The 15931-nt window shown below is 41.6% G+C and overlaps 1 protein-coding gene across 2 annotated transcripts in view; it reads left to right on the top strand.

The window, feature by feature from the left end:
- The window catches only part of SDK1 (sidekick cell adhesion molecule 1), a 332432-nt gene that overhangs the window by 234987 nt on the left and 81514 nt on the right, over positions 1-15931 (top strand). For both annotated transcript variants that reach the window (XM_026054081.1, XM_026054080.1), the window contains 5 exons: positions 1732-1847; positions 3736-3928; positions 7231-7329; positions 12686-12877; positions 13670-13791. In XM_026054081.1, coding sequence (XP_025909866.1) covers positions 1732-1847; positions 3736-3928; positions 7231-7329; positions 12686-12877; positions 13670-13791 — 722 coding nt within the window. The remainder of the gene's footprint in view (positions 1-1731; positions 1848-3735; positions 3929-7230; positions 7330-12685; positions 12878-13669; positions 13792-15931) is intronic.

Raw genomic sequence — 15931 nt, 5'->3', positions numbered from 1 at the left:
ACCTACAGATAGGGTTGTAACATAGCAGGAGAGCAGAGGGAAGAGGAATGGGTGGAGAGGGGCATGATGCAAAGCTGATTTACCCTTCACGACAGAAGGGGATTAATCTACCAATGATATCCAGATGACTTTCTGATAAAAGAACTAACTCAAAGCTTGCTAATACAATTTTCTCCTACTGTAGCAAGTCTCTGGCAAATACAATATGAGAATATGCAAATGTGCTGGAAAGTATGAATTTTAATTTCATAAAATCTCCTCTTGTCAACCATAAACTGTACAAAGTATTGCACACCAAAGCAACTTTAAGTACATCTTGTGGTTCTCGTGATGAACAGATTTCATCAAAGAACACGAATAAGAAAAAAATTTAGTAGGGGAATGTAGCCAAAGCAGCTCATTATGACTATATAATGACATTAATATATATGACTGTATATCAGGATGATTTGGTGAATCTCTTAACCACAAAAACTTTATGGTGTCTACAGGTCATTAAGATAATATTTTAACCTTCCAAAAGCATACAGGGAGTTGTAATATACAGCAGGAAATAGGGGCCAGATTCTAATGAGAATTTAGAGTAGTATTAGATAAATTCTGTTTTTAGAACTCAATAATTATGTATAGTTCATAAATTGTGACATTGGGTCTTACATTAGGGCAAAAGAATCCGGAATAACATGCAGTTCTGTGGTACACAAAAATGTGCAGAGCTAAATTTTCAAGTCCTGTAGTCACTGAGGAGTGGCATGAGAGTGGGAAGTTCTGGTCGTTTCTGACCTGGTCTCTTTGTGGATTACTCCGCTTATAGATATGTGGCTGTAATAAATTTATTTTTAGCATTCAAAGGATATTAGGCCTTTATTTATGCTTGTTTTTCTCTGAGTAAGCGTACTATGAACTATATATTGACTATTGATATTCCTTCCTCTGCAAACTACAAAAATGGCATCCTAAAGCAATTGCTGGAAATTGTCTGGAAGCTGTTTAAGAGACATTACGTTAACTCTTGAAATACTTCGGTGTTAGTTCTTTGTTTGAAGCCAGTTTACCTCTTTGTGCCATGTTTTCTTTTGTGTTGAAAAAAAATCTCTTAAACACTTGACATGACGTATTTTTTTACAACTTCTAGTAGGTTTGAGGATGTATTGGCTTAGAATGTGTATATTGATCCAATATCAGTATCAGATAAAATGAGAATGTCTTCAGTTTCCCAAAAAAGAAATCTTTAGCAGGTATGACTAATCATGATTTTTTTATGCAGCAGTAAATAATAAACAGATGCTGTTGCCAGATTATAATTCACAATTAGATTTCTAATCGTGCAGACTTCATATTTGCTGGTGTGTTCAGGGAAATTAAAGGGCTCGAGAAATTTTGTGGTGAGTCCTTTCATTGTCTGTGCAGCCATGGATAATTGAGCGAGATGTGTCCACCTGTCTCAGCTCGCTTCTGTCTCAGGTCTAGATGAGAAACTCATTTGTGGCCTAATAAGCTGTAGGCATCATTTCAGCCCCTCTCCTGAAACAAATCTCCCAAACGAAATGGAAAATAACCCAATTACCTCTCTTTGCACATCACTGCTGGTTGCCATATCGCCAGAAGTGCACCCTTTTCTCACAGCTGGCGTTTCCTTGTGACTCATGAGTAGGTTCTGGGTTCATTTTTCTCTTCTGTGCCCTCATCCGTCCTTCCCTCTGCTTTATTTTGGTTGCTGTGTGGGAGCAGTGCCGACAGCTCCGCCACAAAACGTGCGCGTGGAAGCCGTGAACTCCACCACCATCCAGTTCCTCTGGAATCCACCACCCCAGCAGTTCATCAATGGCATCAACCAAGGATACAAGGTGAGTAGAAACAAGAGTTCTCCAAGTTTGACTACAGTCTTGATATATGTCAGAATTAATTTAAATCTCACAAGCTCTGCATCTCCGTTGTGGCTGCTCATTATCAGGAGTGTGTGAAAAGAGGAAAAAGAGAAAACTGAGCTGTTGTTGCTCCTAACATGATGTTTGCAGATTAATGTAAGTCCTCAGAGAGGAGAAGGAAATATGTCATGGGCTAGAAGTCCTAATCCCTTTGGCATTTACCTGGAGAGTTTCCAAAACACAAAAAGCAATTCCATGTCAAACGCTTTGGAAAGGCAGCGTGTGAGATATGTTGTGCCACTGAAAATCAACCTTGGGAAGTCTATAGACTTGAACACAAAATTCCCATTCATTTCATTACGAACCAAGATGTCACACTCAATATTTGTCTTAGCTTTCCTGCTGTGATGATTTGAGAGTGAGAGGAATGTAAAATTTATTAGTAGTGCCTGATGACAGAGTTAGCATGAACAGTCTCTGCTGATGGTGCAACTGGCAATATCTATTACCGTGTGCAGAGCAGAGGGTGCTTCACAAGCACTTGTTGGTACTTGGACCAGTGGAGTGTACACTAAGAAGGTAGCTCGAGTGCTTTATTTCCATCTCTCAGGAAGGATTGCTTAATAGAAATTTCTTCAATGGTTCATCAGTGTGGGCTTGATAAAGGAAGGGCAAAAAAAAAATATTGATAGAACAAAAGAGAAATCTTGTAGGAATCACAGAGAAGCAAAGAGGACGGCGAGTTGTATCAGCAGCGGGAGGGAGCTTGGGTGAGCTGCTGGCGGAGGGAGTCTAAGCTGAGCTCAAAGTAACGTGTAGTTCAAAGGCAGGCTGCTGATTGAGGGATTTGGGGTGGATTTTAGGCGTTTTGGATGACTTGATCCTTTTTTGAGAATGCTTCAAAGTGATGAGGAAACTAAGGGTGAGAAGTGCACGCGAGTTTTCGTAGTTTTGGCCAGATCTGTGCATTTCTCAGGCTAATAGATACAAAGAACAGTGGTGGTTGCAGAATCTCTCTGCCAAAGCAATATAGCAATATATACATGCAGATGTATGGCTGTCTGGTTTTCCCAGACACAGACCCAGCAGCTCTCGGGCCGACGTGGCTGATAAGGAATTTGGGCTTCAAGTGCACTTCTGAAAACCCCAGTGCAGAAGGAGTAACTGAGCTCTGTTCAGACTCTGGGAATGAAAACATTTTTGGGGCTCTGTGAACTGAAACTCAGTGCATTATTCTGGTGGGAATCCAAACAGGGTGAGCTCAGGTTTCCAAAAGCGATATTTTAGCTTTTTACTCTTTGTTTTGTTCAAACACAAGCATTTCAGTATAAAGATGTTTATTTCGTTGCATAGCTACTTCTAATTTAAGTCTGTTTCTTTAGCAATTGTACAAAATAGCTAAAATCATGATTTGTAGCTGTCAGTGGTCAGTGAAAACCGTTCTGAAATGATGAAAATTTCTCTTTACTTTGATTTCTTTAACTGCATTAGATTGTGAGAGCTTTAGCGTTCCGGTTCCTCATGGGGATTTTGAATTGCATTACGAAGGCTGTGTGAGAACATTTCTTTCACAGCTATTTCTACTGCCTTTTTTTTTTTTCATGATTTTTAAATTACTAGTAGTCAAAGTTAGGCCTTTGCTTTTCCAAAGGGTTAAACACCTTATGTCCTTTAGCTGACAGAAGCGTTCACCTTTATTTCATGCAGACTTTCTGAAGAATGCACAATGAAATAATCTCGAGGAAAAAGTACAGTCCCTCCAAGTTATAAATGACAATTCTAATCCCCCAAAGGTGCTTTAGAAAAGAAAATACAACTTGCTATTCCATCAAGCATTGTTCCATTTCACTCTTTCCTTGGACTGCAGCTTCTCGCGTGGCCAGTGGATGCACCAGAGACCCTCACCGTGGTCACCATTGCTCCGGATTTCCACGGGGTTCACAGCGGCTGCATCACCAACCTGAAGAAATTCACTGCCTACTACACCTCGGTGCTGTGTTTCACCACACCTGGCGATGGCCCGCGCAGCGCGCCCCAGCTCCTGCGCACCCTGGAAGACAGTGAGTACTCGCTCCTGGTAGGGAACCTCACCCCTGGAAGCTTGTTTGGCTTTGTATAAAGGCCAGATTTGTCAAATTGAGACTTTTAAAACAGGGACTCTGTTTTGCATTCGGGTTATCGTATCCTGTCAAGTTGCTTTGCATCAGATGAGGCCAGGCAATTATCTGCGGCTGTTCCTTTAGCTTGTGGCACTTAGTATTTTTTCCATCGTGGTCTAGGCCTAGATGGATTTTCTTAGATTTGCCAGAAGCTGGATGTGCTGTAGTCTGGTTCAGCTAGCACACACTAAGATGATTATGTCTTCTTGAACCCTTATGCCATTTGAACCCTTCAAGCCATTTTTAGGCATCCAAATGAGTATTAATTGATCTTCTCAGGAGCTGAGCTTAAGAACGTCCTGTGGAGGTTGAGGGCAGTGCTGAAGTTCAGCATTTCTGCAGATGAGGCCATTCCTGACACTTGCATATTTAAATACTTACATGTGGATTGGCACAGTACATTTAAGATAGTTTCCTTCTGGTATTCGGTATATTGAAAATATAACTGTATTATATTGCAAGAATTTGTATAAAAACAAAAGAATTAAGATCAGAATAGCACAATAACCTTCTGCAAAACTGGACTCAGATTTTTAGAATGAAATAAAATAATTGAGTGTATGAATTATTTGCTGCATCACAGAATGTTCTGACCTCTACTGTCCCTTGGAAGTGTTTGTCCAAGACTGTTTTGGGGCTAACAAGTCTTAATGTGTATGATGCAGATAATGATTAAGTTGCAGTGGTCCTCACAGCTCACTCCTTGTCCATGGCAATCTTGGCTCTGACCCACACTTCAGTCTCCTTCCTTTGATGGAGCATCGTAAACACTGCTTCCCATTTACAGAAAAATCAGAACAAAAATCGTCCAATACGCCCATTAAGGTATTGTTTTTAGAAATGCTACTTTGCCTTAATAGGGATCTTTCAGGTTAGTCAGTGTTCCCGTAAAGAAAAATCTGATTATGGACTGCATTAATATTCATAGAAGTGAGGCTTAAAGCGCTAATGCAATTGTTCGTGAGATACTCTTGAAAGAGTGTGAAGAAAATTAAGTACTTGTCCATGGATTTTGCTTTTGTGGTGCATCTCCTCCATATCCCAGGTCTGTACAGAAAAAGCGAATTTTAGATTTAAACCTTTTGGTGGTTTGAAGATCTCAGAGAGAGCAATTGAGCTATCAGAAATATGAGCTATTAAAATAACCTCACACGTGTTGACTTAAGGTGAAAGCAAAAAGCATGGAGAGAAGAAAAACATTGTGTTGGGTTCATGTGTGCAAGTATAGCATTTTTGCCTGTTTTCCTAAGGAAATGACAATTTCTGCAATTGTGCTTTGTAAATGTATTTGCCTTTCTGCCTTGATGTCTATCTATTGTTCTCCCTTCCTCTAACCACATTTGAACCCAGCGGCCAATTCGGTGAAATTTCCCAAAGAGTCCAATGTCGAAGATAGGAGACCTCTAAGGTTTAGTGAAGATCAGTCAGCTGAGTGGAGGAAAGAGACTCTGTTAGTGTTTCTGCTGGGGGAAAGCCTCCAGCAACGAACCTTTCATATCAGAGACCCCGCGGAAGGCAGGAGGTAAAATTCCATCGTGAAACTTGAAACTCTGGAAAGCCAAACTCCGATCTGCTTCAACTTACTTCTGGGTGAGAATGTCTAGCTGTTGGCTGCAAGAAAGTTTGCTAGCAGAGATGGACAGGTGTATGTGTATATATATATTTTTAGATCCCTCAGAATTACTTTCTCTTGCTTTTGTGATGACTGAGAAGATACTCATTAAGATAAAGGTAGTGTGGTATAATGCATCTTTGCAGAGAGTCCAGTGACTCTGAGTGGCTTTAGGATTTATGTGGTGGGGGGAGAAACCCCCTCTGAAAGGATTGTCACTCATGTTCTCAGGTGGGTAATTTTCTGCCTGGCTTTACAGAAAAGTCAAGCAATTCTTTAAAACAAAAAGAACAAAAAAACACATGGTGCAGACCAGTCTGTTTACTGAAGAACTCTAGGTCAAGCACAACCTGACACGCAGTCAGAAGCAATGTGTCCTGGCTTGGTGCAACCTGCACCTGGTTTCCATTAGGATGTTAAAATTGGCCTGTAGCTGTGGGACCGATGGGGAGCGAAGCTTTGCAAGGTCGAGGTCTGCAGATACCCCCTTCCCACAAGGCATGTGGTTCCTGGGCTTCGCTTAGCTAGTCCTGGACTCACAGCAGTTTTCCAGGATTCTTGGACGACCAGATATCGCAGAGTGGATTTGGAAGTTTTTCCTCCCTAGGATTGCAGAATTGCAAATGTGGTCACAGTCAAGCTCCTGGCAGGCTCTTTTTTTTCCCTTTATCGTAGCTGGAGGGGAATGAGAAACTGGACTAAAGTGAAGAGGAAACAAAATATGAAATTGCAGCCGAGAAATTGCCAACTGATGTCAGTGGAGCTGGAGGATACTCAGGCAGGGATCCAATGACAGAAGTACAGTGAATATAAAGTGAACAAAAACTCCTTTTTCCAGTACATCGATTGAAGACAGAACAGCAGTTGGATCAAAAATCAGTCAGGATGTCTTCCTTGAAGATAAAAATTGAAGGAGAATGGCATATTCTTGACAGTCATTCCTTTTTATACTCTTTCATGGCACACTAGGGAGCTGAAGTTTTTAAGAGCTCTTGAGCTACATCATAAAAATCCTTTAAAAGTTTCCCACACTTGTATTCATTTCTTGCAGAAGCTACTTGCCATTCTGTTGGACATTTTTAAAGATGTTTCGAAAGAGTTTGTCTTAGCGCTGGCTTGGTAACACCGACCTTGCCCTGACCTTGCAGAGGCAAAAGGCTCTTTGGGGATGAGTTTTGGGTTGGTGGCATTGTGGAGTCAGGGCTGGAAGAGGAGCCTCTGCAGCTGCCCCATGGTGGAGCCCCACACATGCGGCCCCGTCCAGGGTTCAGCCAGCAAGGTTGTCCTAATTAGATTAGATCAGGAAGAGACACAGTGAACACATTGCCTGTGCGTCTCCTGCTGTGTCTCTCTAGTGCTCGGCACATTTAGGATGAGGACTGTGAAAAATAATTCATGTGGCGATAGCCAGAGCGCTGCTTAACACCTTGTGTTCCTTCCTCCCCACTGCAGCTCTCACTGGTGGTTCCAGCAGCTTTGTGGTGGCCTTGGCACAGGGCTTGCTCTCCTCAGCCCTCCCCTTGCCCAGTGAATCACATCCAAATCAAGGGACGGGGGCTCCCGCTAACACATTTCTTTTTCTGATTGCCAGAACCAGGAGCTGTGGGACACCTGAGCTTTACCGAAATTCTGGACACGTCTCTCAAGGTCAGCTGGCAAGAACCTGTAGAAAAGAACGGCATCATTACAGGCACGTATCCACTGTGATCTTTATTCCTTTTTTTCTTTTTTTAAGTGTATGTGTGTGGTGGAAATTCTCATTGCAGTGAAAAAATGTTGGTATAATAGAGCATTGAGTGCCACCTGGCTTCCTGCTTCCTCTTTAGGGGGATTGAAACATCAGCTAGGGCACATTACAGAAAGTTTGGGTCCAATTACCAGCAGCTCATGACTGTGGTCGGTGAAAAGGCAAGCTGTGTATCCCATCAGCTCCCCATTGCCTTGCCAGTCTTGTTCAATCTTCCATGACCTCCACCTGTGTTACTAAATTTCTGAAACTTTGTGAGACACTTTATGGTCTTTGTCCCAAAATTTAGGTTTTCCTATATTGAAGTTGCAGCTGAAAAATCTGCATTGGCGTTGCTAGGAGTTGCAGGCAAGAGCAGCCTCCCAGATCAGCAGTATCCTTCATCTGTGATGAGGTGGCCCAGAGAGGGGCTCTGTGACAGAATTTGCATGTCATTACTTAATTTTGCACAAGCCATCCCAGCAGCACCGAGCTCCCTTGTTTCTCTTTTGATGAGCTTGCCATTTGACTGCTCCGTGCTATTTATCTTTATATTCTATGTCAATGTGGATGCAGCATCAGCTACTTCATTATTTTTCATAAAGGAAACCATAAATAGTTGAGAAAAATCCTGGTTCTTGTCAACAGAAGGATATAGTTTTTCTGTAGAAAAGAACTATAGCAGGACAGGCATGCCATGTAACAAAGGGCTTCAGAATTTTGAAGTGCAATAAAGCCCTCAAATTTTAAATTGCTAGAGGTAAAAACATAGTTGGAAGAGAGAAGAGCGTTTCATATGGATCAAAACTTTTCCACTGACATTGAAACACTGCTTAAAAAAAATGTATAAAAAATAGGGGAAAAAAGAGTAAAATTATCAGACTTTCCATTGTATTGTTATATCAATGCAAAATTGTCAAGCATTTTAATTTTGACAGTGCTAATTATTGTAAGGACACTTGCTTTTTTCAGTGTTCTTTTTTTTCTGTGTCTCTCTAATGTGCACCATTTGTACATGTGTCTTCCATGCTGTTTATAGTGTACGTGGAATTGTTCTGCAGATCAGCTCATGCCTTTAAACTAAGGTAGCATTCCTGAAATATGCATTGATTTAAATGACTAAAGAACAAAAACTAATGACTTCTGAAAGCAGAGCAGTATTGATTCAGTGATGACAGCCAAAGCCTTCAAGCCTGAGTGCTTAAATTTAGGCACCTAAATCCAAATCTAGCAATCTAAGCAAGATGATCTAATATTCATCCTAGTAAGCATTAGAATTGTTGAAGCACAATTGACACAAGTTGTCTTTAATATTCACTTTCTTAAAGACAGTTAATAGTATGTCTCAATTCATCTGAAGTATAAAAACAAACTTTATAAAGAAATGTTTTAGCCTTATTATTTGCAACCACAGTATCGTGTTTCACAAATGCTGGGCAGCACTTTGCCTGATATGAATGAGACTCTGTTCTGTATTAAATTTCCCCGGTATTATGAATTGGAATAGGCTGCTGCTTAGTTCCTGTTGCAAACGTTTCTGCTGTGCTATGGTTGCTGTTCAAGAGTAGCCCTGCACATAAGTGGTTCCCTGAAGGAAACTCCATCCTGATATTGGGGAACATTACCTGGATAAATATCTACTATTTTAATCTAGCCCATGACCTTCCTCTCGCCTCCGCTGTTTTAATACCAACCGTTAATATCCTGACCCAACACCATGTGTAAAGCCTTGTAGGTTCCCCTGGTGTAAAAGGGGCTATACAAATATCAAATTATATGTGAGATACTGAATGCTTCAGTGTTGCATTGAGAGAAGTCCCTGATTACCCCAGCAATTGGCAATCTGCCCCTGCAAAGCTGTTAACTGTGTGTTTAGTGTTGCTGCATCTCGAGGAGGAAGAGGCTGCCCCCTCCTCCTCTGCTGAGCCGGGACCATGGGCTGGCTGATAATGGGAGAAATTGTCTTAAAAAGAATGAATTCAAGCCTCTCTCTTGCTCATGAAGAAATACAGGTGCAAAAACACCCAGCAAGGTTTATGGAGAGGGAATTTTTCCTCATCAGTGCACATAGCTCTTGGGCTAGAAGAAAACAAGAGGAAAATTGTTCATTCCTCTGAGTAGCTCAGAGGTTTATACAGGGAAATGTGAGCGCGTTGCTTCATCCCTTCTGCTCAGTGATATCTTTACCGCAGCTCCTTGTTCCGTGCCCCAGAATTAAGGGTTGGGAAGCGGGGGTGCTGTGGGCAGGCAGCCCGCTCGCGTGAATTGCCCATTACTCTCGCTGCGAGTTTCCGCATCATCCTTTCTCTCCGCAAACTCTGATTTATGAGGGCCTGGATGTAGACGGACAGTTTGTGATTAGGTGCACTGCTCTCTTGTAGAGAATTTACTCCAGATCAACAGAAAATATTTCTGAAACTCCTCTGGTCATTAGTTTGCGTTAGGCAGTGGTTTATGGAGCAGGTGAAGTGCCGGCGTGCAGATGAAGGCTCTGCAGCACCTACCCTCTTCTCCCTCACACCAACACCAGAGGAAACCTCCTCTTCTCAAGCCTGCTAGACCTCCCCGTGCAGACCTCATGGCTGTAAAACAGCACATTTTTCCCAACCACATGTCCCAGAGTTCGACCCATCTGTCAGTCATTGTGGCTCAAGTACTACCTGGGGGCACTGCTCATGTTGCTCCTTTCCTTCCACATTTTTTCATCTGCTTTTGTTATGCATGATTATGTTTTGGTTTGTACCTCTTTGGTATGTATGTATGTATGTGCTGTTCGCATTTTTATAGGATTACTGTTTAACTGTGCCTTGAGGACTGGAATAGCCACAGTAAGTGCTGCTGCTTTGCCTCATCTTCAGTTCACCTGGGAGCTTGGGATGTTCTTCCTGGTGAATGTTTCTTCAGTAAATACATACAGAGAGAATCTGTACATAATGGTAGGAAAGCTGGGTCTCATCACTGTGGCCAAAACAGAGAAAGCAGAAAATACTCAGACAGTAATCACCAAAATGTGATGTGTATCCAAGCTTATCTAGGTGGGAGAGAAGCTCTCTCAATCCAGACTGCCCAGTCCGTGAAACTCATTTGTAAGCCACAAGCAGGTAGGAGGAGCATTACACTCACCTGCTTTCCTTCTAGCTATTTATTTTTTGAACAACTTTGTTTTATTCTGAGAGGAAATTTCTTCCTTTCTCTCCCAGATGTCGTACAGGGTTTGGAGTGGGCGCAGGGTTGTCCATGGCCCCTCAGGTCCCCGAGCAGCCACTGCTCAGCGTTAGCCCAGGCTCTGGTCCGACTGAGACCAGGCACAGACGTGTTGCCATGCCACAGGTTGGGAAGGGGAGCCACATGTGTCTGCAGCTTCCTTGGACCCTCTGTAGCAAGCATCACTCCTTTAGCTCTTCAAAGAAATAGGTGTCTGTGATGGTCGTTCTGTTTACAGCTCCTTCCAACTCTTCACTGAGTGTCTAATGAAGTGGAGAGTCTTCCTGTAGCTTTCTGTTCACCTGCGAGTAATAAAGTCAAAAGAGTCTTTAAGTTTTCCTGTAATCTTCCATCAGGTTGTAATCTTGTGTGTTCTGCCCAAACAGCCATCTCCAGTAAATGATTCTCAAGCCTTTCACAGACAGCACTGGAACAACGCAGTGTGTCTGAGACACTGGAAAACTGCTGATTTAATTAATTCCCTCCTTGCAGAGAGGGCTTTTCAAACACTTAAAGCTGATTCCAGAATAACCTCCCAAGAGTTTTTGTTTCCCGTTTCCCTTGGGAGTGTGCAGGCGAACACGTGGTTGCAGAGTAGTTGAGATGGTTTAAGGGAGTGTCCCCCTTCATCTGTTTAATATTGCCCATCACCTGAAATGTAATTAGTGACTGTGTGAATTCTCCAAGCCCATTTTCATGCAAAGGCAGGTTAGTGGCCATGCTGTCCGTGATGGTAGCTGACACCACAGGGAGGATAACGTTTCACACCCTTCAAACCGTGTTGCAGTGTTTGGCTGACCATGCCTTCAGCTCCTCAGATGATGCTTCCCTGTTGGTCGATACCAGAAGGTGTTTTGCTGTTTCAATTTGTATATGTTAATCAGTTTATCATGGTTAAGAAAAAAAAAAAAAAAAGGCAAGAGGAAAACCAAGAAAAACCTCCAACTGGTCTGAATTCCTCATCTGAGATGATGGGAACCCAGGAGGGAGTTTCACTAGCCGGCTTGCTGCACGTGCAGTTTGTTCCACAGGGTTTCTTTCTGTTAGTCCTTTTCACTCACTGCTATTTCATAGGTATTCAGGAGCTATGTGTATTTTTTCCCTAGAGCCAAATCACAAAGGAAGTGGCAATCAAGCAAACTTTTCAGACAAGTTCTCTGGAGAATGGCACAGTAAGGTTCAGATGGGTTCAAAGAGAATAAAGTAGGAACAGGCAGGAGGAGAACAAGCAGATTTGGAGGCAAAATTGAGCAAATCAGACTGTATAGAGTTTCAAAAGTTCTTGGAAGGCAAACGGTTATAAAAGTGATAAAAAGAGAAGGGTATTAGAACTTGGTTATGATATAAGAATAATATGGAGGTCAGAGTGAGTGCAGTTGTGGACAATAGATTGGCTGCGTGATGGTTTTGAAAGACAAGATAATGATTCACCCTGCAAAGGGTTTGTGTGAGGAACAAGCAATGGGGAGTAGAGGTTTTTCAGTTCCTAGAAGATTCCCGCAATGTTCCTGCTTGAGCATTTTTGTTTGATTTGTAAGTATTTCTAGATGTATAACAGTGATGGCTGCTCCAGCCTAGAAAAGGAGTAGCCCTACTAAGTGCAGGTTGGCCTTTAATCAGATATTCCAGCTGGTGAGAAGATGTTTTGTTTCCCAGTGTTTCTTCCTATTTATAGAGTTCACAGAATGAAAGCCCTTTCTTCTGAGCGAGATTATTCCCAGGATTGCTAACTATTGCTAATTATTTTGAGTGCACTGTATAGTCATTGAAAGAAAGAGATGGACTGTTGTGAGTCTGCATCCTCTCGCACCTGTAATGTGATGAGTAGATGATATCCCGTGGGTACCTCTATCAACTGCTCAGTAGATATTAGTAGCATTAGAAAAATACTTGAGTATTCTAGCTAATACTAACACGAACTTTTGTTTTTCTGTCTATAAAAGGTTTCCATATCAGAACAGAGTAAGAAGCAAGTCATAGCACCATTGACCATGAACAAATCTTGCCGAAGCAGCAATTTATCCAGTGTCTGAGCAATTGCATAATTGTGTTTTTGAAGAAAAACTAGACCTAACTGCTGCTACAGCCCCCTGACTCCCCGGTAATTGTTTTCCAGGCTACCAGATCTCCTGGGAGGTGTATGGCAGGAATGAAACCCGCCTTGCCCGCGCATTAAGCAACACGACTCTCGAGTACAAGATTACGGGGCTCTCATCTCTCACCACCTACACGATAGAGGTGGCAGCTGTGACCGCCAAAGGGAGCGGATGGGTCACTTCCTCCACCATCTCGTCTGGTGTGCCCCCAGGTTGGTAAAGCTGCACGGAACAGAATCAAACGTGACTGTATTCCTGAAGGTTGTGAATGACTTCAGTAATAATGAAAACAGGTTTATTCATCAAGCATTGAAATTCCGTACAACGGAATTGCAACTTCATTCTTAAAAGACATTATAAAAATTAGTATGAAACGCTCTCTGAAATTGCCAAGAAGTTGAGGCTGTTTGATTTACGTTGGAAAAAAAAAATGTTGTAGGAATGACAGAAGGAACAAATAAAGTGCTAAAGTGGATACCATACAGAATCTGTTGATGTTTATAAAGCAACATAAGAAGGAAGCCTGAGTCAACTTTAAAAAAAAAAAATAAGGCTTTGGAAGAATCCATGGAAAATCTCAATCTTTTATAGTTGTTACTATTTTAAAGTTCTGTATACCTAAGGAAGCAGGAAAATATTAATGTCATTTAATTGTAGGGAGAGAGACTACAGAGACTGAGTGACTGGACAACTGATTTAGCAGATCTGGAGTTGGGAACTACCTTTCCTGCTTGAGCCACTGCTCTCTGTCTTTGTTAGGCAACTTTTCTGAAATAGCATCTGTAATTCTCTTTTCACTTTTGTTCTGTACAGTTTTGTTTATGCTCAGTGCAGCTGAAAGAGGAATACTATATTTAGCAAAGATGGAAAAATGCCATATATATTTCCCCTAGTAGAATTGTTAGAAAAATATTTTATATACTACGATGCTGAATGCCAACCTGTGTTACTGAGTCTTAAACCAAAAGTCTTTCTGCCTCTCACTTACGTTCCTGTTTCTTCAGAGCTCCCAGGCGCTCCATCCAACTTGGTCATTTCCAACATCAGTCCTCGCTCAGCTACACTTCAGTTCCGGCCAGGGTACGACGGCAAAACCTCCATCTCCAAGTGGATAGTTGAAGGCCAGGTATATCCTTGACAAAAGGCTCATAATGAAGTTTCTGATCAATTAAAAGGGATCTAAATAGGCAATCCTGTTTGGATCCCAGTTTTTCATCAGCTTTGGATCAAATCTATTCAGTAAATGGCTTGGGCCAACTTTTCATAGAGTCCTGGAAGGGTTGAAATGTGTGAGTTTGAGGGGCGTAAGTGAGAAATGCCTGTGCAACAACCTGTGAGAGACCAAGTGATATGAATATTGTAAGCTTTTTTCACAGGCAGAGGAAAAATACTCTATATAATATATATGTGTGCAAGAATGCTTATCCTTTAAATAATTCTTAGTTTTTTTGTAAAGTAGCTTTGCATACATTCAGAAGAATACCAGAGGCACTTCAGCGGCACATTCACCAGAGCTTAAGTCTAGTTTTTTAAAACCTGGATTTTGATTCTATTTCATGCATTTTCAAACTACATGCAAACCTGGAGTTATTACCTCCTAAGTCACAGAGCAGAACTATAGAAGAGTTACAATGGACAATAACAATGCTGTTGTTCATAAGATTTGAGTGTATTTGTGCTATCTTATAATGGGATGTGCTAAGGTTTTCCATCCAGGTCTCTAGATATGAGTAGGATGAATTCTTTTCTTCATCAGCTGTAAACGGTGTCCCCCTCGGTTGCTGTCATTGTGCTTTGGAGGTGTTATGGATTCCTCATTTGTTTTCCTGACAGATAAGCTGTGCTTCTTCCTTTCCATCCACAGATCTTCATAAATAATATAATCTGTTTTTAAAACCAAATGTTGGACTTCTTCAATTGCCATCACCACTTAGATGTGTTGATACAATCGCTTCACTTGGTAATGGCATTGTTGTGAACAAGTTGGTACATTTTGTACCATTTACATGCGCCTTCTTGTGTTTTATACTCATATGCAGAATCAACTTCCAACCATCACTTTTTTCTTCTTTGTTCCTTTACGTGGTACAAGGCTTAGTTAATAAGGGCAGATCCAGAAAATCTAACAAGTACTCCATTTTGGCTAAGTGCCATTTTTGAAGTCTGAGCAATTTGGATGAAAAACACAGCTGGGAATTCCAGTTTACATGAAATTTTGGACATCTGGCCTTGGCTTCTGCTTTCTGTGCTGTGGTGCAAATTTGCTGGAGCTGTTGTGGAACTAATTCTGATTTATGTCCGTGAAGTTGAGAGAGAATCAGATCTTTAAAGTTTTGAGGCCTGATTTACAGGGGTTGCCATTCCATCCCTGTGTTTCTAGTGAAGCTACGTTATTTACTTCTGAAGAGATTTCTTAAAAGTTGTTAGCCCGTTTCTTTTCCATCTTTACATCTACACCCAGCGGAGTGGAGCAGACTGGATTCCCAAAGAACTGCAAAAAAGTCCTGGTGCCATTTAAATATAGGATTGCTTTTCCATTAAATTCAGTATAATGCAGAGGGAAGAGAGTCTGATGCACAATTACGGTTTTGCTGATGCTTGTTCAGAATGTCCAGCAGTAGATGTCTTATGGCCTTGACACTCTTGGGTAACACTTTCATTCCCAAATAGTACCCGGACGTCCTTGTTGTGAGCACAGGTTATCCTGAACTTTCAGATTCAGTTCATCGATATTCTACATATTGTAGTCATTTTCTTGGCAATTTGCAACCACAAATGCCTATGAATCCCAGCTGCTGCTCATGTGGTTTCGTGTTTGCGCTTCCTCTGTGCTGCTATCCAGTTTCAGTTGATTTTTTTTCCTTGCTTAATTTTTCCTGGGGTTTTGTCAGGACTAATAGGTAAACGATATAATCATTACGGTGCCTTGGTAGTTGTTTTGCCCACCACATCCAGAGTTCCAGCAGCTGCTCAGTGAAGCTGGGCTAATGCTGCTGAGTTTGATTTTCCAGTGATTAATGTTGTTGCACAGGCAGCACAAGACCTGTGCGAAGGCAGCAGGTCACCTACGAGGAGGTAGTGCAAGCCACGGAGCTGTGGGTAGTATACACAGAATATACTTTACAGAATTAAAGAATTAATCTGCTTCGAGAGAAATTTCTTGTGAATATTACAGTGAACAGTAGCAGAATTGGAAAGGGAATTTCAAAGCAGTAAAGCATTTAAATTATTATTATTATATTATTCATAAAGCAGTGAGTTGGAAA

This window comes from Nothoprocta perdicaria, unplaced genomic scaffold (assembly GCF_003342845.1).
Source record: "Nothoprocta perdicaria isolate Ctin4 unplaced genomic scaffold, notPer1 scaffold_12, whole genome shotgun sequence".
Classification (NCBI taxonomy): Eukaryota; Metazoa; Chordata; class Aves; order Tinamiformes; family Tinamidae; genus Nothoprocta; species Nothoprocta perdicaria.
The sequence above is the reverse complement of the archived record's forward strand: the minus strand, read 5'-3'. Positions and strand labels throughout refer to the sequence as shown.